Below are 23,931 nucleotides of genomic sequence, written 5' to 3'. Positions count from 1 at the left end.
GTTGATATTATTATGTCATGCAATTCCTGTGGCTTTTTTAGATGAATTTTCATGCTGCGACTTTTCCTGTTCTCCCACATCCCTAATGAGTTGCACTGGATTCAGATTCAGTGACTGGAAAAGTGAATAAACTCTGACACTGAACTCATTATGATGTTCATGATTTTTTTCTAAGATTACCTTTCCTTTGCTACATCATGGAGCTTGATAATGCTATGGTTGCCAATAGAAGATGGGAAATTGTGGCCATGCAGGGATGCACATGTTCAGCAAAAAAAAAAAAAGAACTAAATAAAAATATGGCATTTAAGTGCTGACTGATACAATATGACCCTATAATCTGTTCAACTTTCTTTTGTTGGATAACAGAAGTGGAACCAATGTGGTCTTCTTCTTTTATAGTCTGATGCTCAATGTATTGTGTAAAACTATTTTCTTCTCACTACAGACTTCCTGCTGCAACCTTTCTGTCAGACTAAACCAGTGAGTAAACACTAGACACATTCACTGAAAAAACAAATATTTAAAAACCTCTGAGGTTGTCAGGAAAACATATCAGCATGATTTCACACAATTCAATGACTAGATATACTGTAAATGTGCTTGTTCACACTACAGGCACTTTAGATTTTTCTGGGTAGTGTGCACTTGCCAAATTACATAGAGTAAAGATATCTACACTGACATGCCAAAAGTCATGGGAGAGCAGAATTTAAATTGATCATAAAGTGTAACCTCATGGATGGCTTAAAAACATCCACACATTTGAGCATGATCTGATCGTGGGTGGCACATGAATGGGATTGCTTCTACCTATGGGAGAAAGCGTAGAAAGTGGGAGTTAATGATTGTGACCACCGACATCTGGTTTGAGTTGTCCATGCATATGAAGTTCTTTAATTCTTATGAGACATGGCAAAAGACATAGAATATGACTGGTATTTCTGTAGGGATAGGAAATATTAACATATGTTCAACAGAAGTACATTTTAAATTAAAACATTTACATGCCAATATCAAAATGATTCCAATATCATGCATTCCTAGTCAAATCTGTACATACCCAACATGTGGTAAAATTACATCTGAAGAGTCAAATCAGAATTCATGATTTCTCATATTAATCTTAGACAGCTGTGTGGGGAAAAGATAGGTTTTTAACTTTTGCTCAGAAACATTTAGTCTGACACTTCTACTGACATAAACATGAGCATTTGCTTAAGGTCACCGATTGTGAGTGTTGTCTGCATTGTGTTTGTTTACTGCATAATCTGGATGAAAGCTTATGAGAGTGGCCTGTTCAGGCTACTGTCTGATATATGCTACATTAACAAGTAACAATAAATAATGTTCATTAGCCTACATTATGTCAGATACACAATACATTCCTATTCAGATTTGAGCAGTAAAGCACAGTTGAGCACTTTAAGCCTCTGGTTTGAATGTACCCGTATACTGCAAAATCCCGCAGTGTCCCAACACAGAAATGATGGCAGCCTTATGCAAGCATTAAGTCACCCTCTCACTCTGTGGCCTGGGCTGTGGCGCAGTCGATGGTTATATAACAGAATTAGATTTGCCTGATGCTTCCTGCTGTGTGTGTGTGTAGGGGGGTGGGAGAGTCTGCTATCGACAGACACATACTCATCAAGAGTGATATATGAGAGAGAGAGAGAGAGAGAGAGAGACAGAGAGAGAGAGAGAGAGAGAAATGAGTGAATCCCCACCACGTGGTGATGTGTGGGGGAAAGACAAGGGAGTTCCACAGATCGGGGGAATCCTGTCTGCGCTGCTGGCACACAGAGACCAGTGATATTTAATCTGGGGAGTGAAAAAGGACAATGCCACTACTATCTGTTTCCACTAAATGTTACCGACACTAGCCTGTGTTTTACAGAGCCTCAAAAGCTGTCAGCACAGGTTCATTTTGTTTCAACATCAGATTACATTTCCAGAGGCACCAATGTAGTGGAGCAGGGATGTATAGTACACTAGATTGCTGCAGAATTTAGAATGCAGTTGTGTCTTAGGCAGATTCGTAAATGATTACAGGTGTGGTCTGATTAAACACTGATTAAACTCCTGCCACAAGAGGGCATAAAAGTGTTTCCCCCGCTGCCTTATAAAAAAGCTCTTAAAGGAATACATTTGGGTAGTGTACCTCTTGGTGAGAGATTGTTGGTGGATAGACATGCCTCTCCAACGCACTCAAAGACGGTTTGGACATTTAACAGACTTTAATGCATATCATAATAAAGGCATATCATTCAACTGAGGGTAGTTCATTTCTATGGTCCAAATCAGTTGAGTTTGTTTACTTGGAGCGTTTCACACAGGCATAAACCTAAACACATTTATCCGTGCAGATTAGCTGCTTTAACACGGAATGCTAAAACACTGCACTTTCACAGTGTTTTCAAGATGGAGGTAAATGGAGTTGTGCAGCTTCGAGTAGTAATAGCTGTGGTAATTAGCATGATCTGGCTTATATATCAGATTAAACTGCGCCTTCTCAGCAGTTTAGCCCAATTAAAAAGGAGTATATTTGATAGCGCGGTCGTTCAAGACCAGATCCTGTTCTAACCACAAACAAACTGTTCCAGACTTTGTTTGGGACCAGACCAAGACCAACTCCTTTAGCAGGTCTTGGTCAGTTTTTTTTTTTTTTTATCCACATGCGAGTGTGACTGCTGTTTTCACACCTGCTTAATTGAACCGCACTTATAATGAACCGCACGTCTGTGAAAAAATATTTCACACTTCTACTCAATGATTAAACTTTAAGTTCTTTGGCTTTCTCTGTCACATGACATCACATTAAGCAACCCCCCCATTTCCATTCGCTGTTGTTTTTACATGGATCTCTATTTACGTCTAAAGTGTAATAATGGTGTGTGGCAGTGGACAAATAGCTATTTTATTAAACGCAAGGTGACAAAAGGAAAAAGGACTTCAGCAAAAAAAATAGTAGGTAATTCAGCCTGCAATTTTGTCAAAGAGCGTCTGAGAAAGACACACGTATGGTCGATCAGGACGAGAATAAAATCGCAGAGGACCCCCCATAAAAAAGAATATTACCCCAGGACCCACTGACAAACGAATCCCCTCCGGATAAGGCTTTAACCCGACCATCCGTGCTGGTGTGAAAAAACGCCCTGAGAGACATAGGGTGGTAGTTTCGACAAACCTTCCACTATCTAAGCCATCCATCATCCAGCCACTTGCATCTTTGTTTGCAGTGGTGTGAACAAGTAAATCCAGGCAAATCCAGGTTCTGCTTGAGATCCGACGACAGTCAGGTTTGCGTATGGAAGCACAGTGACCTGGCTGCTGCTGTGATCTGTGGAGCCATTGCATATGAAACTCAGTCACACCAAGTAGTGATACAAGGAACTCCAACAGCTCAGCATTATGTTCAGAAGATCCTGCAGCCACGTGTGTTGCTTCTTAAGGCAGGGGTCCAAATGGCATTTTTCAGCAGGATAATACCACACACAGCAAGGGTTGTCTCCACCAGACACTTCGCAATATTTCCTTGGGCTGCCATTTTACATATTGTATACAGGCTAGAGGTAGCTTAAAATAGTACTAGAGGCTTTGTCTAACCGTACAGTTGTCCCCAACAATATACAGGGGTTGGACAATGAAACTGAAACACCTGGTTTTAGACCACAATAATTTATTGTCTCGACAGAAAGTTCTGGTGGAAACAGGAGAGTTGAGTTGCACATTGAATTCTGCCGTGATTTGGGCAGCTGTGGTTTTATGGTTTTTAAATACAATCCGGGTTAGCACCCGAACATCCCTTTCAGACAGCTTCCTCTTGCGTCCACAGTTAATCCTGTTGGATGTGGTTGGTCCTTCTTGGTGGTATGCTGACATTACCCTGGATACCGTGGCTCTTGATACATCACAAAGACTTGCTGTCTTGGTCACAGATGCGCCAGCAAGACGTGCACCAACTCTGGTATGTCACCCATAATGTTGTGTGCATTGCAATACTTTGAGCAGAACTGTGCTCTTACTCTGCTAATTGAACCTTCACACTCTGCTCTTACTGGTGCAATGTGCAATTAATGAAGATTGGCCAACAGGCTAATTTAGCCATGAAACCTCCCACACTAAAATGACAGGTGTTTCATTTTCATTGTCCAACCCCTGTACTTCTGCTTTAATGTTATCACTTTATAAGATATGTGTATATTACATTCACAAAGCTCCCCTAAAAATTCACTTCACTCGGAATTGAACTCGGAAGGAGTGATGTTGTCTCTGCCACCAAAATGTTAATCAGCTGAAACTTTGACCCAATTGTTTAACCATCCCTTCCCAGACTCTTGTTCCATCTTTCTGAAAGCCTCAGAGCCCTTTGGATCTGGCCATGATGGTTTACTCACTTCAACAATTAAATCAAACCAATGTCTAAACTTCAAATAAGACAAACTCCTCATGAATCCTTTCAAACATGTTCTGATCATCTACAGCAGAGGGCCTGTGCAAATTAAAAAGACCTGCCGAGTCAGTACTTATTAACCACCCCAAATAATTAATCACAGATTGGAGACACTTTTTTCCTGGGCTTGTTTTGCACACTAAGTTTGTTTAAAGTCAGTCAAGAGCAAACCAAACTGATGTCTAAGATTTATATAAGACGGTCTCCTCCAAAATCCTCTCTAATGATGTTTGAATCATCTGTTGATTATGTGCTGCACCTGATTTTTATTTAAGCCTTTTTAAGTAGAACAGTAGTAAATGTGTTTTAACTTTTATTGTTAAAAAAAAACAAAACTAAAAAATCTTTATTTTTTCTAGTTTAGTTTCATTTAGACCACTTCAGTTTTTGAATCGATTTCTCTGATTTTGCTATTTATAGGTATATGTTTGAGTAAAATGAACATTGTTTTTTTTTTCATTCTATAAACTACAGACGTTTCTCCCAAATTCCAAATAAAAATATTGTCATTTAGAGCATTTATTTGCAGAAATGGCTGAAATAACAAAAAAATGCAGAGCTTTCAGACCTCAAAATATCTCAATATCCTCAATATTTGGTGAAATAACCCTGGTTTTCAATAGCAGTTTTCATGCATCTTGGCATGTTCTCCTCCACCAGTCTTACACACTGCTTTTTGATAACTTTATGCCACTCCTGGTGCAAAAATTCAAGCAGTTCAGCTTGGTTTTAATGGCTTGTGATCATTCATCTTTCTCTTGATTATATTCCAGAGCTTTTTAGGTTCATCTTTTTTTCCCCAAAGCTTTTTACGCAAGTATCTGAATGAAATAAACTTTCCTAAAGGTTAGATCCTAACTTAACCCTGTTAAACACACTGCTGTACTGGAAAATTAGTATATACTAACTGGGCTTCCTACACAGCTACCGTATCTGAAAAGCCTGGCAGTTCACTGCCACTGCTTGAATCAAGTGCATAAGAGCGTGTTGATCTCAGATCAGCAGTGTTTCTCCTCCCTCTCTCTCTCTCTCTCTCTCTCTCTCTGTGTAGCAGAGGAGCAGTATGAATGTGGGTCTTGTGTTCACCCCACCTCATGCCAGTCTTGTGAGGGAGAAAATCACATTCCCCAAAACAGCTCAGGCCAAGTGTGTATGTGTGTGTCTGAATGTGTGTGTGAATGAGTGAGCTAGGGTCCCCTGTGACAGCATCACTCTGTGCTGGTCATGTGACAACTCTAAGAATGTTTAGGAACGGAAGAAAATCACAAGCCATTAGTGTAACTTGTCAACTTGGTGTGTTCCACTTTATATTATTATACAGTGCAACACTGAACAGAGAGCACTAGTCCAACACAAAGTGTACAATTTAACCAGCTTAACCATATCACAAACACACAAGCCCAAATAATGTTTTTTTTTTTTTTTTATTTATTTTAGTGGCCCGAATTGGTCTTTAAGAGAAAGTGTGAAAAAAAAGTGTGAAAAAAGTACAAAGAAATTAAAAAAATATATATTTTCCTTCAAACCAATACAATGCAAAGACACCTTGTTTTGGTCCATGTGTAATATAGGTCCTATATTTGTACAAAAATGTATATAAAAAAAGATAATCTTGGTATATGTGTCACCTCTATATTGTTGAGTGTAGTGCAAATATAAATGTACATTTTGCATGATCAAGCTAGGTTTGATTTTGCAGCTTTTGCATAAAATTCTTTGTCACAGAGTCTCCGATACATGAATATATAGTGTTTAGATACGCTCTAAAATTCTTTTTGATTTGTGTTGAAGAGAGAAAAGACAGGAAAATAGATTTGGGGTATATAAAAATACAATGCAGGAGTTACAAATTTGTTGCAACTGTATTATCCGTTTAGAAACTACAGCTATATATTTTTTTCATGGTCCTCCCATTTTCACAGGCTTAAAAGTAAACTATCCAGACGGACAACGGACAAGGTGTGACCTGATCCATAACTACTGCAAAACATATTATGGAAATATGGAATCCAGTTTTTTTGTGGATTCAGAGTGTGTTTATTGATATTTAGGGTCTACTGGAACTTTTAATATGCAATTTAAGAGGCTGGAATAACTTGCTTACACTCATGGTTAAGTATAACTACGGATGATAATAATGTACATTATTGTTAATGTTATGTACATTATCGCAACCTCCTTCACCATGTTTCTACTGGATGTATTCCTTATGTGACAATGTAAATGATGCATCAAACTATGTGAGCAGTGACATTAACAACATTTCAAACAGATACATTCATTTTTCAATACGAAGGAAGTATAATTGAGCCTTGACAGTAACTTCAGCACAGTAACTTAGCAGTAACATCAGGTAGGGCTGCACAAGTTAAAAAAAAAAAAAAGAGGCATGGGATATTTAGGATATTCACCATATCAACATTGCCATGCTAATAATTATCCACTCTGTGTATCTGTGTATCTTTTTCTTGGATTAAAATAAAGGTCAATGGACACAATTGCCTAATTGCGTAATTGGAGGTTAAAAATAGTGTAAATTTTCCTTTTGTATCAAGCAGCTTAAAAATATGTAGGATAACATGATATAATTTGAAATTGCCCTAGATATTGCACATCCTGCAGAGGTAACGCTATATTGGGCAGCCCTAACTTTAGGATAGTAATTTAAGGAGGCTTAAAAGTAACTTTATGACAGTAACTTTATGACAGTAACTTTATGGGACAAAATAAGAAAAAAATATATATTGCGACAAAGTGACATTCTGCATTTTATAATGTGAAATGTAAAAAACATTACAGGACTTTTATTTTATTTATTTATTTTTTTTTTCTACCAAATTTCACCAAAAATCAATTATCCAACATGCCATGATATTATTTATGCACTCTGTGTTTCCAATATAAGAGTAGCATGATAATATTGGACATATAATATCTGCCACTGATAAATGTCTAAAGGAGAATGAGGACAGTATCTATTTTCCTCTTGTATCAAGCAACATAGGGAGTTGTAGGATTGCATAATATAATTTGACATTTTACCAGATATTACATGTCCTGCAATTTGACTATGGTGCATATGTGCACTGCGATGGCGATGCTGAAACAATATATTGTGCAGCCCTTTAAGACATAAAAGTTTAAGACAGTAACTTTAGGAGCTATAACAGCAATATTGGTAAGTAACAATAAACATTTTAGTAAGTAAAGTAGATGAGTGCAGATTTTTTTTCTTTCAATAATCAATAATTGTATAAAAGTCTATAACCAACTGAAACTAAGATAAACGTGAGTATTAAAGAACGACAGGGTAATACCACAGCATCTATAAAACATGGTGCAGACAAAATTAAAGGAAAAAACCTTGAGTAGCAAGCAAATGCTTGGCTTTTTGGTTATATAATGTTTCACTTTTATATGTATTTTTATACTTTTTATATATTTCTATAGTCCCTGGACATGCACTGCCTGTGAAAATGGAAGGATTATTCTTCAATCACATTTTGATTGCTTAATTTTAAAATCTACCGTGTTGATATATAAAATTTTCTACCTCGTACAAAAGAAACTAGAAACTCTGACATAATAAGGTGAATTAAAGCTCCAACCTTAATATGTTGGAGGGGTTTGTGGGGATGAATTTTTCCAGCATTTATTTGGTTTATTAGTAGCTCAGCAGAACACATTTGTGAGCAGAGCGTGGACTGCACTGATAACTGTGCTGCAGCGTAATGTTTTAGCTGAATCTAAAGTCACGTTTAGAATATAAAGTATAGATTTGGTTTAAGAAGATATGCTTTTTAAAACATATTTAGGAATAGAAACCCAACATAGAGATTGGGGCTAAATGACTGAAACCTGAGTGGAGTGATATTTTGGGTGTTTAGTTAAAGTCACGGTTAGAGAGGATCAGAGGAGCCACAAGAGTCCAGAGGTACAACGCCAAGACCAGCCAACTCGAGCTGATCTTCACCCACACGGCTGGCATGGTGCTCTGCATGGCCTGGTAGTCTGTATCAGGCCTTTTATATGGAAGAACAGAAGACAAATGGATGAAGAAAGAGAAAGAGAGAAAGGGGAGGGAGAGAGAGGGACAGAGAGAGAGATTAGTTTACATAGTCTATATTGTAATACTTGACCTCATACATTTTCTAAAGCATACATGAGAAGTGAAATGAAGTTCATAGGCTTTACGGAAAATGTGCAATAATTCTTTAAGCAGGTGCATCAATTTGGGCACCTCAACAGAAAAAATACATCAATATTTAGTAGATCCTCTTTTTGCAGAAATAACAGCCTCTAAACTCTTCCTCCAGCTTCCAATGAGAGTCTGGCTTCTGGTTGAAGGTATTTTGGATCATTCTTCTTTATAAAACATCTCCAGTTTAGTCAGATTTGACGGTTTCTGATCATGAACAGCCTGCTTTAAATCACACCACAAATTTACAATAATATTCAGGTCTGGGGACTGAGATGATCTGAGATGATCATTCCAGAACGTTGTACTTGTTCCTCTGTACGAATGCTTTAGTAGATTTTAATCAGTGTTTAGTGTTTAGGGTCGTTGTCTTGTTGAAGTATCCAGCCCCGTCTCGACTTCAACTTTCTCACTGATTCTTGAACACTGTTCTCAAGAATCTGCTGATATTGACTGAAATCCATGAGACCCTCAACTTTAACAAGATTTCCAGGTTTTGCTTAAAGAACTTCATTTCACTTCTCAAATATCACTGTGTCCATCTGCTATATGATATATTTACCTGAAATTACTTATCTGAACGACCAATGATTTATAATTTATAAAAAATATCAGGGGTGCCCAAACTTTTTCATAACACTGTATATACAATAGAAAACGAGATCTCTTTTGATAGCCTTATGAAATTGTTATGCAATCAGATTTCAGTCTGATAAATAAGGAGTATGGTCTTTGAGTGAGCAACAATTTATCAGGAAATTTCAGCCCCATGTACTTACCCATAAGTACTCCCAAGTAGATGATTTTAGACTCAACTTTATGAACTACAATTTCTATCAACTACACTAAAACACTAGTAATGCCCCTAAAAGTAGGTGAAGACTAGCACATGCACCCTGCGACACTTGTAAAGACAGACTCTGCCTTTTTTGAATTGCCACTTATGCAACAGTGCTAAGCAGCAAACATGCTTAGAGGAAATCGATAAATCCCCAGCTCCGACCGAGCAGTTAATAGACGCCTGTGCTGACCATTAATACACTAAAGAGCGCTATCTACCCAGCCAGAGAGAGCAAGGCCAATTGTGCTCTCTCAGACTCTGGCTGCTGATGGTTAGCAGCATGATCCTGGATTCAAACCAGTGATCCTTGAATTATATTGGCATTTTACAGTTCTCCTAAACTATTGCTTTTTTTTGTTTTTACTTTGGAATTATAATTCACTGAAGCCGTGTGGTCCTCAGCTGGATACTCACTGATACCAGTTGGTGAGAGTCATCATAATGTAGAGAGAGGCCAGGACCAGACAGAAGTGGAAGAAAGAGTAGCTGTAGGTCACTCCATCCTCCTCGTTATCTACAGCGCGATGCACTCCATCCTCTCCAGCCATTGCCTCTGTGTCTGCTGCCAGCCCCTGGCTCTCCTCTGTCTGCATCAGCTTATTCACTTGAGAGTTATTGGATGAGCGGATGCTGCCAGATACAGATTGGGCAGGGAGGAAAAAACAAACAAATTGTGACTGTGTGGAAAACAGTTACTAAAAAATGAGCATGAAATAGATATAGAAATCTGGGAGGCACATAGCACCAACACTGGCCAAGTGTTTAACCTGCTGTAACCTAGAAACAACTGTTTAGCAATTATCGAATCCATAGGATTAAATAGGCTTGGGTAGAGTGGAGCAATCAAAAATAAATTCACAATTAAATATATCAGTACTGATAGCACTGTAGTAAAAAAAACACACTAGATAATGAGAACTTAAAAAATAGCCACATCAATAGTAGGGGTGTTAAAATATATCAATAAATCAAAATATCACAATACGTTTTGCAATATTGCAGCGATTTTCAAAACACAATACTAATTTATTAGTTATAAATAATATAATATTATAACTAGGGCTGTCAATGTTAAAGCAGTAATGCGTGCTGTTCATTTAGAATCAGTAACGCGTTAATTAAGTTTGACCCCTACTTCTGCCGTAAGTACTGTACTGCTCCTCATCTTTGATATTTTTTACTCATCAAAGTAAGTTTGAATTTAGAAATCCTCACAACCAATTTTACAATCCAATTTATCATGCATTCGTCATTCCAGTACCTTATGTTGATTTTATCTCCCCTCAAACATACAAGTATATACTATTTTATATATTTATATATATATATATATATATATATATATATATATATATATATATATATATATATATATATAGAAATGTATATATTTATATATATATTTTTATATATATTATTTTAATTGAAACCACTAATATACATATAACTGCATTTTACATTTTTTACATTAATTCTTTTATCTACATTTAAATATTCACTATAATACTTTACGTCTGAAAAAAAAACCCAAATGCGATTAATTGCAGTTAATCACAGAATTTTGTTGTGATTAATTGGATTACATTTTTTAATCGATTGACACCCCTTATTATAACTACTATAATTATTAGTTTACAAGCTAAGATGGAAGACAAAATGTGTTCGTATAAGCTTTATATTGTACTAGCCTGCACTTCTTAATGGATAATAACTGATAATCACTTAATAGAAACAATACATTTAAAGCATTTTTGTTACTCAAAACAAACAAACACATAAAAAAAAATCACATGTGCAAATATAAAACATTGCACATGTTTAAATGCTTACCTGGCATACAGAGTGCAAAAGAGGAAGATGACAAGACCCACAATGCCCTGGGCATCCCACCACTGCACTTGTCCTGGGGCAATGGTGGGGCTGGGTTCACTGGAAGAGGGGGTATTGCTTACCAGTTGCAGCAGGCTCGGGTTACACTTACGGTCTGAAAACAACAGAACAAGAAAACACTGAGAAAGTGCAACCATCATCATCACTATTATAAATCATCATCATCACCGCCACCACTACCAATGGCTAAAAATATTTTAATGTAAATTAATATAAAATAGTCATTTAGGTAACTGATATAAGCATGGTAGAGGATTCCAACAGTTACTAATGGTGTATAAATATTGGTATTTTATTAAAGTATTGTGATTTTTTTTGCAATACTGTATATATTTTCTGTTTATTAGTTTTTATACTTAAAATGTCTAAATGCAAAGATTTTATAATGATAGTGCTGGACAATATGGCTGAAAATATTTTGGTGTAGAGTTGGGCAACATGGCAAAATATATTTCAGTATAAAGATACTCTTATGATAAACAATATTTTTATCATGTTCTGACTAGGACCCAAAATGCATCAGCAGTGGCAGATTCTTTTTAAAAAATCCTATTCAAATACACATTCATGCATATAGTGCAGTGATTTATACAGATTTTTTGCAGCACATTTTTACACTCTCTCTAATGAAATGTATATTGGGTAAGTGTTCTTTAACCAGTGTCAATATCTTCGATAATCATATTGAAGAAATAAATATCATGATAAGGATAAAATATAGATATATATATAGATATTTAGGGGTGGGCGATATGGCCATAAAATAATATCACGATATTTCATGGTATTATCACGATAACGATACTTTTGGTGATATGACAAAAAAAATTAAAAAATACACTATGATATTGCACACCTCTAACTAAGATACTTAAAAAAAACAAGAATTGTCATAATACTACTAATAATAATGCACTCCAAATATCTCCATATATCCAGGATTAAAGTAAAATAAATGATGCTGGACAGATATAATCTCCAGTAGATATTTAATAGGAAATGAGAACAGTGTGATGTGATAATCAGGGGTGGGGATATGGAACGATATTTCAGGGTATAATATCGTTCACGATATTCAAAAATGTTGGCGATATTATCGCGTACGATGCGATATGGCACACCCCTAATATATATATATATATATAGCTCTATTTGATAGCATAAAAGTGTTTTATTTTACAGATTTTGTTTTTAATTATGGTCTTAACATTTGTTTTTTATATGATTGTAGTAAAACATCTAGGGAAATCCCCTAGGGAACAACAACAACCATTCTACAAAACACTGAAGCATCTTATCCTTTCTCATCTCAAAAGTACTGGATGGAGCACCACCATTTTAGAAAACAGAAACCAATATTTGGTGGAATAACCCTGATTTTTAATCACAGTTTTCATGCATCTCGGCATGTTCTCCTCCACCAGTCTTACACACTGCTTTTGGATAACTTTATGCTTCTCACTCCTGGTGCAAAAATTCATGCAGTTCAGTTTGGTTTGATGGCTTGTGATCATCCATCTTCCTCTTGATTATATTCCAGAGGTTTTTAGTTTGTTAAAATCAAAGAATCTCATCATTTTTAAGTATTTTCTTATTTTATAATATATATATATATATTATGTATACGTGCTATATATATGCTTGTTTTTCCATTGCATGGAACAAAAGACATCTTGTTCCCTGTCTAGTTGCAGTACATCCGAGACAGTTCTGACCTTAGCAACCATTATTGCCTGCTTAGTAACGGATGCTAGACTCTGCATTAAGAGTACTTGCTTCTATTTTGAGGGCAGAGAATGTTATTTTTTTGTGTGCTTTTCATTTCATGTACTCCAAGTGCGAAACCAATTTTCAAGCGCAGAGTACTCCAGCAGAGTGGATCCAGGCTCTCGGTACACAGCTAAACATGGTGCTGCAATGTGCTCCAGCTCAAAGCTCTTTTCTGCAGTCACGATTTATTGAATTAAACTCATTAAACACTACTCATTTAAATGTAACTTTTTAATGGACAGGGAGTAAGTGCTTGGAATGTTTGCATGATGATAATGCTTCCTTTACCTTTTATTTCATTGCATTGTATTGGCCTTTTTTTATTTCATTACTTGCCCTAAATTGTTTCGTTTCTTACTTTTTTTAATGCAAAAAACGGATGCATATTAAAAGATAAAATTTAGTTTTCTGACACATTTTAAATATCTTGGCTTCACACTACATTTTATTATTTTAAAATGATTTAAAACGTTGATTATGTGCATTGTAGATTAACACTAAACTCATCCAAACTATGAAGAAGAAAAAAAAGAAGAGAAAACTAGGTCAGTCAATCCAAAAAAATTAAACAACTTTGAAATTATCCTCAAGTTAAGTTTTAAAGACCATCAAAAACATAATGATGAAACTGGCTATCATCAGGACCTTCCCAGGAAAGAAAGACCAAGAGTTACCTCTGTTGCAAATTAAAAGTTCATCAGAGTCACTAACCTCAGAAACCTCAAGTTAACAGCTCCCCATCTAAATGCTTCCCAGAGTATTTTTGGTTTGTTTAAGACTAAATTACTACATAATTCCTTATGTTCCTTCATAGTGTTCCTGATGACTTTAGTAATAATTGAGAACATAGCAAAAAAATACATAAAATAAATAAATAAATAAAATAAATGAGAAGGTGTGTAAACATTTTGACTGGTACTGTATATACAGAGATGAGACACTAGAACTATAATATAGTAACAGAACAACATGGACTCCGATTCATTGTGGAGTCAATTTGTGACTTACTGGGGTTGTTGGACATGGCGGACCAGGTGAGGTACATGGTGTAGAGGGAGATGAGAGAAGACTGCAGCAGGCCAGAGCTCGGCTGGGCTTCCTATAACATGAAAATGCACACAACCTGGTACATTAATAATGTGTTCTTTGAAAAGCTCATACATACAATGAGTAGAACACTTTTCCACTCAGGGACAGTTTCTGTGAAAAGGAGCTAAATCAGTAACTAGTAACAACCACAGTGCTTAAAAGACAAAGAGAGAAAGAGAGAGAGAGAGAGAGAGAGAGAGAGAGAGAGGGACACTTACTTGTACTTTAGGGAGAATAGAGACAATAGACACAATGATGCAGAAGATGAGGTTCAGGCTGATGAAGACTTTGTGTTCAGTGCAGCCATCCGGCTGAGTGTAGTACACGTAGAACAGCACCATCGCAGTAAAGGCACATGCATAGTGCAGAATAGTGAAGGACAGCAGGGCTGCAGAAAACATACATTGATTACTTATTGAGAAAAGATCATCCTAATGTCTAATACAGTTTCCTAATAGTCACATTTTCTTCTTTAGACTGAAATCACTGAAGTAAAAAAAAAAACTTTTAACTGCTTCACTATGTTAATACATTTCTATTAGCCAAGTGATACATGACCTCAATAGATCAAATAATCATTCTATCTATAACCACAGCTGATCATACCTCCATACCAGCACCTGCTCCCATTCTCAGCATTCTCCACCCATCGCTGGTTCCAGTTGTGAGCAAAATCCACCAGCAGGATCAGCTGAATCAGGATAAAGATGAAGGAGCCCACCACGCCAAAGTAGTACCATACTGAAACAGTACCAGATATAAACTTCAGCACAATGTAGGACATGTACAGAGTTCACAGGAGCAGGTTTTTTATTATCAGTTTTGGTTCATTAAGGAAGAAGGTTAAAAAACAAAAAGGTAAGAACGTAAACGTAATCGTTTCCTGGTGTTAATATTATCTGTTATGTTTACCTACCTAAAAGATACTATCAACATGAATGAATAGATATGACTTGTACACTGATTATGATTTTGTATACTGCCTGGCAAAAAAAAGTCCACCTGGTTTTAAGTAAGTAAATGATGTGGGGTTGATGCTGCAGTTGGTCTGCAGGTTCAGGTTCACCAACAGTATGTGCTGAAAGAACAAGGTCAGCTGACTACCTGAATATACTGAATATAGACCAGATTATTCCATCAATGGATTTTTTATTCTCTGATGATACGCGCATATTTCAAGAGGACAACACCAGGATTTATGGGGCTGGAACTGTGAAAAAGTGATTCAGGGAGCATGAGATCATCATTTTCACACATGGATTGAGAGAGTTCACCACACAGTCCAGACCTTAACCCCATTGAGAATCTTTGGGATGTGCTGGAGAAGGCTTTGTGCAGCGGTCAGACTCTACCATCATCAATGTTGCTGCAAGATCTTAATGGAAACATTAATGCAACACTGGATTGAAATAAATCTTGTGACATTGCAGAAGCTTATTGAAACAATGCCACAGTGAATGTGTGCTGCAATCAAAGCTAAAGGCGGTCCTACCAAATATTACAGTGTATGACCTTTTTTTTGGCCAGGCAGTGTATTTACTTAGGTTATTTCACAATGTTTATATTCCAACATAAATGTGTGCATATTCTAAAACATTTTGAATAGAGATGTTCTACTGAAAGGAACTGAAACTAATCTTAATCCCCGTCTAGATTTGGAAATGCTTTACTCTGACTATATTGTAATACCATTATACCAAAGGAATAAAATGACAATAATAATGTTTATCACAATTATTTCTAGGACAATGTTGTGTCATCACAGCACCAACATTGCTGAGTTACAATCTCACTATGAAAACTACATAAAATGTTGTTATAACTACTAGACTACTTAAATATACATATGGCACTGAAACATTATTACTGATTTTTTTTTATTTAATACACTGCTCTATAGCTTTGCTTACAAATAATCACAAATAATTATTTTGGAACCATTATTTCCTATAGGGCTGTGTCGAAACTGTACTTTGAGATCAGATGATTACATGATCCAGCAGTGATAAAAACAGCAGGGAATTATGAACAATTCTTCAAAAATACTGAACAATGTTTATATGCAGACACAGACTTCAGGAAATAACCGAGCGCAGACAAGAGCTTGTCTAATCTGATCAGGTAAAGAATCAAATCTAATTTCTACATAGTAGACTGCTGTATAAACTGATCTCACTGCTCAGTTCTGTTAGTCAGAACAGATGGAGAGAGATTTCAGTTAAAAAATAAATAAATAAATATATATACATATAATATAAGTCCATATCATGTTTGAACAGTGAAAGTATGTACCTGTGTTAAATGTCCCATCTGGAATGAAAAAAGCTCCAACAGTTATCCCAACCAGTATCAGGAACTTGAAGAACCAGAATCTGGAGAACAAACACATATTCAGAAAGATGGTTATGATGCATTTAAACAAATAGACCAGATGAATACATTTATCTTTAGTGACCAAAACTAAGCAAACTGAGTGTGTGTGCATGTGTGTTGGTTGTGACCGCCTCATTATTCAAACCCAAACTACAATTTCCATTACTTAACCACTAGAGAGCAGCAGTGTTTCTCAAACCAAGAAGACCAAGAACTCTGTGCCAGGCATATCACATGATCACTGTTATTACTGAATATCATGTAATGTTCTTATTGGGAAAAAAAAACAAACTATTAAAAACGTATCCTGAAATTAGGGCTTCTCTTCACATTTTTGTTTTTCTTGATTAACATTGTTATAAAATAACACTGTTTTTGTTGGAGGAACACATCTGAAGCATCTCCCTCTTCCAATCTAACATTATTATGAATAACCAACACTTTACTTACTTATCATAAAGTAAGTGAAGTTTTCACAACCATCTACTACCACATATCCATCCATTAACTCTATTATCTCTCCCTCCTGACTGGCTTCCTAAAGACAAAAAGAAGCTCCCGAACTCCCCAATGTTGTCTAACTATCTCCTCCCTCTCATTTTCTCTTCCCAATCAGTCACAAACTGATGGCATGTATCGAACTAGAAAAACAATTATTTTTAGTCAATTAATCTAACAAATAGCTTTGCAATTATACTGAAGGGCCTATTTGTGTGTGCACTCAATTAAATTATTTTTTTTCACATAATAATAAAAATGATATCCAGGGAATTATTCTGAACCAACACATACCTTGTTGTTTTAAAAAAATAACCTCTGTTTAATGTCATAACAAGCCCTTACCTGAAATGGAGTATCGGTAGAAATATTTTTACTTCAATACTAGACTTAACACTTAACTTAGCTTTTAGCGACTTACAATAATGATTGTAAGTACATTTATTAACAGAAGACATAGAAAAAAAAATAGAGGAATAGAGGAGGAAAAGAGGGAAAGAAGGAAATGAGGTTAGAAGTAGTTAGTGTGTTAGAGGTGTTAGGAGAGTAAGCGCTCTTTGAAGAGCTCTGTCTTCAGGAGTTTATTAAAGATAGTGAGAGATTCTCCTGATCTGGTAGTGGAAGGTAGTTTGTTCCACCATTGGGGAACTCTGTATGAGATCAGTCTGGATTTGTGCTTTGTGTGAATGTTTGTTTGGTAAAGCGAGGCGACGTTCATCGGAGGAGCGCAGCGGCCGGGAGGTAGCGTAAGCCTTCAAGAGTGAGTGCAGGTAGGAAGGAGCTGTTCTGTCATCACCTTGTAGGCGATTGTAAGAGCTTTAAATTTGATACGAACATCAACTGGTAGCCAATGGAGCTCAATGAGCAGTGGGGTGACATGTGCCCGTTTTAGCTGGTTGAAGATCAGGCGTGCTGCTGCATTCTGGATCATCTGGAGTGGTTTTACTACACAGGCCGGGAGGCCAGTTAGTATGGCATTGCAGTAATCAAGGCATGAGATGACCACTGCTTGTATCAAGAGTTGGGTGGCCTGTTGCTTTAAAATGGTCAAATTTTCTGATTTTATTCAGTGCGAAGCAGAAGGATTGAGCAACTTAGGTCACATGGTGTGTGAAGGAGAGCTGGTCTAGTAGTAAGTATAATCACTGCAGGCACCTGTGCATCAGTGTAGTAGAATTAAAATAATCTAAAAGATTTACAGGCTTTGATTACAGTAAGAATATCAGCAAAGGGGAGATAACTATGTGTATTGTTATTGAGTACACTGTGTATATTGTTTATACTGTAAATGTATCTGTATGTCTATTTTATAGTATATTTTATTATTCTTATTGTAAATATTGTACTCTGCACATTGGTGGGAATCTGCACCCAAGTTTTTCACTCAGATGTACACCTGTACTCTGTGGCGTGACAATAAAAATCTTGAATCTTCAATCTTGCATCACTTTAAACATGGAGTGAATGAATGAATATGAAGCATCACCGGTGGCTGCACTGCAAAGTGTAGATGGCTGCTATCCACAAACATTAATAGCTCAATTATCTTGGCGCGTGTGGCTGCAATGATTAGTTAACATATTCAGCAATGTGGACTATACAAATTTGTTTATTTTCACTGTCAAAACGTCTTAAGTGTGTGAAGGTGAGTATCCTCATGTGGAAAAACGGTAAAAAGGTAATTGGCTTACTCATTCAGCTCGATGTCCGTGTCTCCAAAAATAGACAGAGCAGATAAGGGACAAGACACCAGCCATACTCACTGTATATCAGCTTATTATACATTTAAACATATTCCTTAGTTGTGTTTAAATCAGACATTAAGTGGCTTCTACTGTCTCTGGAGCGATAGAGAAAAGCTCCACCAGAGAGAGAGTTCACTGAGAGTACCTTTTCACACAGTACATTTTTATTTTGAGTAGTTTGCAAAAAAGCTTTTTAGGAGGCAGATAAACACATATTACAAAAATAATATTTCTAATAAATTACAAACTAAGTAAATACTAACAAATAAATGAATAACAAATACTAAAATGATTGCTGTCCGCATCGCACAACACATAGTTACATATACAGAGAGGTGTGCATCAAGCTACGGTGTAGGGTTAAAGGTGGCGCGTAGGCTACGGCTTGAGTACGACGATGCAGAAGTATAAATTGGGCTTAAGTCATCCAAAATTTTGAATATAGGTACAGTAATGTACCCACTACTCAGTCACAAAAAACTTACCTCAGTTGGCCTAATGTTGGCACTATATCTGGAGTGAAAATTCTTTTTTGAATCTTCCTTCAGCAAGTTTTCTGCATCAATTGCTCATTGGAAGTTTTTAGCTCCGCCCACAATCACCACTACCATATTTAGCAAAATCTACAAACCATAAATACAACTATTTAATAACAAATTAATTAAATAGGCAGAGCAAGTTGTATAAGGTGACAAACTATTTACACAATGTCATCATGACACAAAATCCTGATAAAAGCAATAATAAAACACTTGTCTATGAACTGTAAGATCATGGGTTTAATCCTAACCTCTGGCAACTCTGTCAATGTGAAACTCCTCTATGTATGTACGTCAATGTTTATCTAAATTGTTTAAGACTTCTTAAAAGTTCTCGGACCCCGACAATTGCTGCTTGCAGCTACATTTTGCTTTGTAATTTTTAGGTCAGTGTAGGCACGTCAAACTATCAAAATGCCCTGCAAAATCTGTCTAGGGCCAATGCATTGGATTAATAGGAAGCACAAATGGAGGGCATGACAAAGACAATCTTGACCAATTAAACAATTGAAAAAGTGAAAAGAAGATTAGTCGACTAATAAAATAGTCAGTAACGCAGCCCTACTATTCTTCACATTGTGCAGTAATGAACACATCTGATGTTGGTTTGCTATTTTTACCACACTATTTAATGTGGTAATGTGTTGTTTAGAACAAAACTCATTTTTGATGGGCGTATGCCCATACGTCTTTATCTGACAATGTCAATAACTGGGGCTCCCTCAAACACTTCTTTTATCTATAGGAGTAATGGGTTGAGCTAAAATACTGAATAAATATATGGAACACAATGGTTTTCGTAACACATGTAACGTTTTGATACATGAACTGAACAGGTACTTTAACAATGTTTACATACAACACAATTAAACTTCCTGTTTCCCACAATAGGGGTGAGAAATGTAATACTGCTATCCACACAATCATACCCGTTCTGAATGGCGCCTCGTGGATCCTTGCTGCTGCGCACTCGAATCATGATGAGGGAGAAGAGGAAAAAGAAGCAGGTCATGGCGAAGCACATCCTGTACACTGACTTATATCCCACGATGACCTCACAGTTGACCTTGCCCTGAAAACCGGGTATGGACATGCCCTTCTCACAGAACCCAGGAATCTGAAAAATATAAATAGCAAGAGTAATTAAACACAAGCATGAGATAAAGATAAATTGATATTTAATTGAGCATTTGCTTAAATACTGCAATGAATATTTATTGTATCTTCTAAAGACATATGGAATAAAAGATCACATTTTTTTATTAGTCAAACATAAACATAAAAAAAAACAGTTTTGAAACAAGATTCTTTTATACTGAAGTGAAGGTTGTGTTCATGATCTGCATTTAAACTGTCTATCAAATTTAAATGTGGCATTGATACAAAATATATATTTGGAGTCTTAACCCAAAAAAAAAGAGGCTTCCTAAAGAAGGTCTAACATGTGAGTGTTTTAATTCTGCAAAAGGTAAAAGTATACAATATGTGTATATATTACATATTATTTGATGTTTATTAACTAGATTTTTAAAGACAGTTTTACTTACTTGGATTAAAACAGTTTTTGTTTCCTTGTTTTTACAGCGTAAATAACATGGGAAAGGTTTATCGTTTGTATAATGAGAACCAGTTATGTATATTACACATATTTGTATTTTTGTATCTGAAGTTGTTGTAATACTAGTTGCAATTGTAGACTGCATCATGTTTTTTTCTAAAAAACACTAAAACACTAAAAACTAACAGCTGCTTGTAAACATTCCGTTGCTGTGAATAATTAAGTGAGAAGAAAATTAAGTTATGGAATGGGCATGTACAGCTTCCATTGAAACTGGGTCACTGCTGTTTGTTTATGATTGCTGATAAATGTAGCCGAATGGATTATGAAGTAAACAGAGATAGAGTTACGCTTTCGGCTCAGATTCAGTCAAATGTTACGATGGAATAGTGCTCCACAGAAGAGATGGCCAGTGAGCCCCATACATACATTATTAAAAAAATTATGTCTATAATTATTTTCGGTTGTAAAAATAGGGAGGGTATGTTGAGGAAATGTATTCTTTGATCCCCTGCATGTCACTTCCTTTAAGTGTAAGTTTGTTACACCATTTGAAACACAGTTGAAAGTTTATATTTCAGTCACTTCTTGACAGTTTCAACTTAAACGCACTAAGGTAATATACATGAGAAAAAAAACCCACCAAGATTAAATACATATTTGACTAAATACATTTGAAACTGACTGTACCTTCTCCAGTTGTGTCTCCATGCCAGGCATAATCATGATGATGGACACCAGAGTGCCGAGCAGCATTAAGAAGGAGAAGGCCAGGCGGGTTACAGTGGAATTGTAGGTGGAAGGGCAACACCCTGACAGCAGGCATGGGGCAGAGCCGCACAGACACGATGCCTACAAGACCAACACACAATAACAGTCCAGTTACAACAAGTAAATTGTATAACCTAGCATAACAGATTTTATATACATCTCATTTTGTATGTATTGTAGTGCTGGGCAGTGTGGCAAAAAATATATATATCACAGTATTTTTTTCAAGATTCTGACGGTTTCATGGTACATAACAGTATTTAATTATTTTATTTCAAATGTTTGTATGACTGGGCTTTAATATAGGTTTGTGATTTACAGTACTGTTAGGAGTACATACACGGGAGTACTAAAAAAGAGACCACTTAAAAAAAAAGGTTCTTTGATTTTACCAAATTGAAAACCTCTGGAATATAATCAAGAAGAACATGGGTGATCACAAGCCATCAAACCAAGCTGAACTGCTTAAATGTTTGCACCAGGAGTGGCATAAAGTTATCCAAAAGCGGTGTGAAAGAATTGTGGAGAATATGCCAAGTGCATGAAAACTATGATTAAAAACAAGGGTTATTAAACCAGATATTGATTTCTGGACTCTGAACTTTATTTCAGGCATTTCTCATTTTCAGCAAATAAATGCTCTAAATGACAATACTTTTTGGTAGAAATGTTGACTGGAGTTTATAGAGTAAAACAACAATGCTCATTTTACTCAAACATATACATATAAATAGCAAAATCAGAGAAACTAATTCAGAAACTGAAGTGGTCTCTTATTTTTTTCCAGAGCTGTATATTATCAAACATTAAGGCTTTAAATTAAGGCTTTGGCTAGAATAGGGTTTGTTATAGGGTTTTGTCCCACAAAACTATACAATATATGAGAAAATCCGACTTATTTCGCCGAAGAATGTAAATAATAGACCTTAAAAAGAGATAGGCCAACAACTATAACTATTCCATAAACAATATAAATGGACCTAAAATAATTACAAAGTATTTAAAGAGATATTTCTCAAATGTTCTATTGCACAAGTCATTTAGCAAAGTAGCAGCTAAAATTATTTTATTTTCTGCCTTAATAGCCAAGAAAACTATTTTACTACCTTCTTAAAACGCACGTAAAAACAAGCGTCTGTCTTTTAACCCAAAATATAAATTATTCTATGAAGTGTGGAACAAGGCAGTAAAATATTTGAACTTGAATGACCTATTGTTGTGTAACATTTCCAATAGTACTTTATTGGTTACTTCATAACATTCTCAAATGTTTTTGTTTGTTTGTTATTGTGTTAAAGTGCTATTTACAACTCTTAGCTAGGTAGCTAACGCTAACTACAAATGTAAAAGTTGCTGCTGCGTCACATGACTTAGGTTAACTAAGCTGGAGCTGAATTCAGAAGCAGTACAGCGCTTAACTACAGTGCTACAGTACATTAGCTAGCTTGATAACCTTGGTTTGAAACATTTAATGCTGTTTTTAGAGTTTTTTTAGTGGGTCCAGTTCTTAACAGAGGGTCTGATAATATAAAATAGCAGCACAGTCACACGAGCTTCAGCACACAGAACCGGAATAACAGGGGCGGGTGAGTTAACTCACATTATACCCGCTCCTCTACTACACTCAGAAACAGACAAAAAAAAAAACTCGAGTAAACACAAAGACAAACAGTGTATAAAGTTTAACACGCTACTCACGCAGCTCGCCAGAGAACACAAAGCCATACAGGCCCCCATCTTCACTCAGAGCTCTAGACTCAAACCCCCAAAACTCCAGCAGAAAGTCACAACACGGAAACTGCTCTCCACTCAGGAGCGATCACAACCGAAACTCAGCAGCTCGACGCGGATTGGTCAGGCCTCCTCAGCGCGGTACTGATGGACCAATCAGATGCTGTTTCACTACATCGCTGCTAAAGGCGTGTACTCAGAAATCAAAGTTTTACTGGAGAAGCGATACCAGTGATTTTCTTAACCAGTAAAAACAAAACAATACCAATACTGATACTTTAAAACAGGGGTGTCCAAACTTTTTTTGTTGGGGGCCAGAAGGAGAAATATATTTGAAATCACAGGCCACAGACTCTGCAATAAAACAAATAATGAAATATACCACTTTAAATAATACATTTTCCTGATTAATTTCATTTACACAACATTTTACTTGACTTACTGTCTTTATCTATCTTTGACAGTGTTGTGTAAA

The 23,931-nt window shown here is 36.1% G+C and overlaps 1 protein-coding gene across 1 annotated transcript; it reads right to left on the bottom strand.

Moving 5' to 3' along the window:
• Positions 1-6,627: 6,627 nt before the first annotated feature.
• Positions 6,628-23,562, bottom strand: serinc2 (serine incorporator 2). Its single transcript, XM_007233586.4, has 10 exons — positions 23,424-23,562; positions 21,645-21,806; positions 20,326-20,513; positions 16,534-16,613; positions 14,848-14,982; positions 14,460-14,629; positions 14,161-14,251; positions 11,323-11,476; positions 9,907-10,122; positions 6,628-8,475 (listed from the first exon to the last, which is right to left on the bottom strand). The coding sequence occupies exons 1-10, from the start codon at positions 23,460-23,462 to the stop codon at positions 8,337-8,339; spliced, it is 1,374 nt and encodes a 457-aa protein (XP_007233648.3). The 5' UTR covers positions 23,463-23,562; the 3' UTR covers positions 6,628-8,336.
• Between the last annotated feature and the right edge of the window lie 369 nt (positions 23,563-23,931).

This window comes from Astyanax mexicanus, chromosome 3 (assembly GCF_023375975.1).
Source record: "Astyanax mexicanus isolate ESR-SI-001 chromosome 3, AstMex3_surface, whole genome shotgun sequence".
Taxonomy (NCBI): domain Eukaryota; kingdom Metazoa; phylum Chordata; class Actinopteri; order Characiformes; family Acestrorhamphidae; genus Astyanax; species Astyanax mexicanus.
Note: the sequence above shows the minus strand (reverse complement) of the source record. Positions and strands in the feature narration are given on the sequence as shown.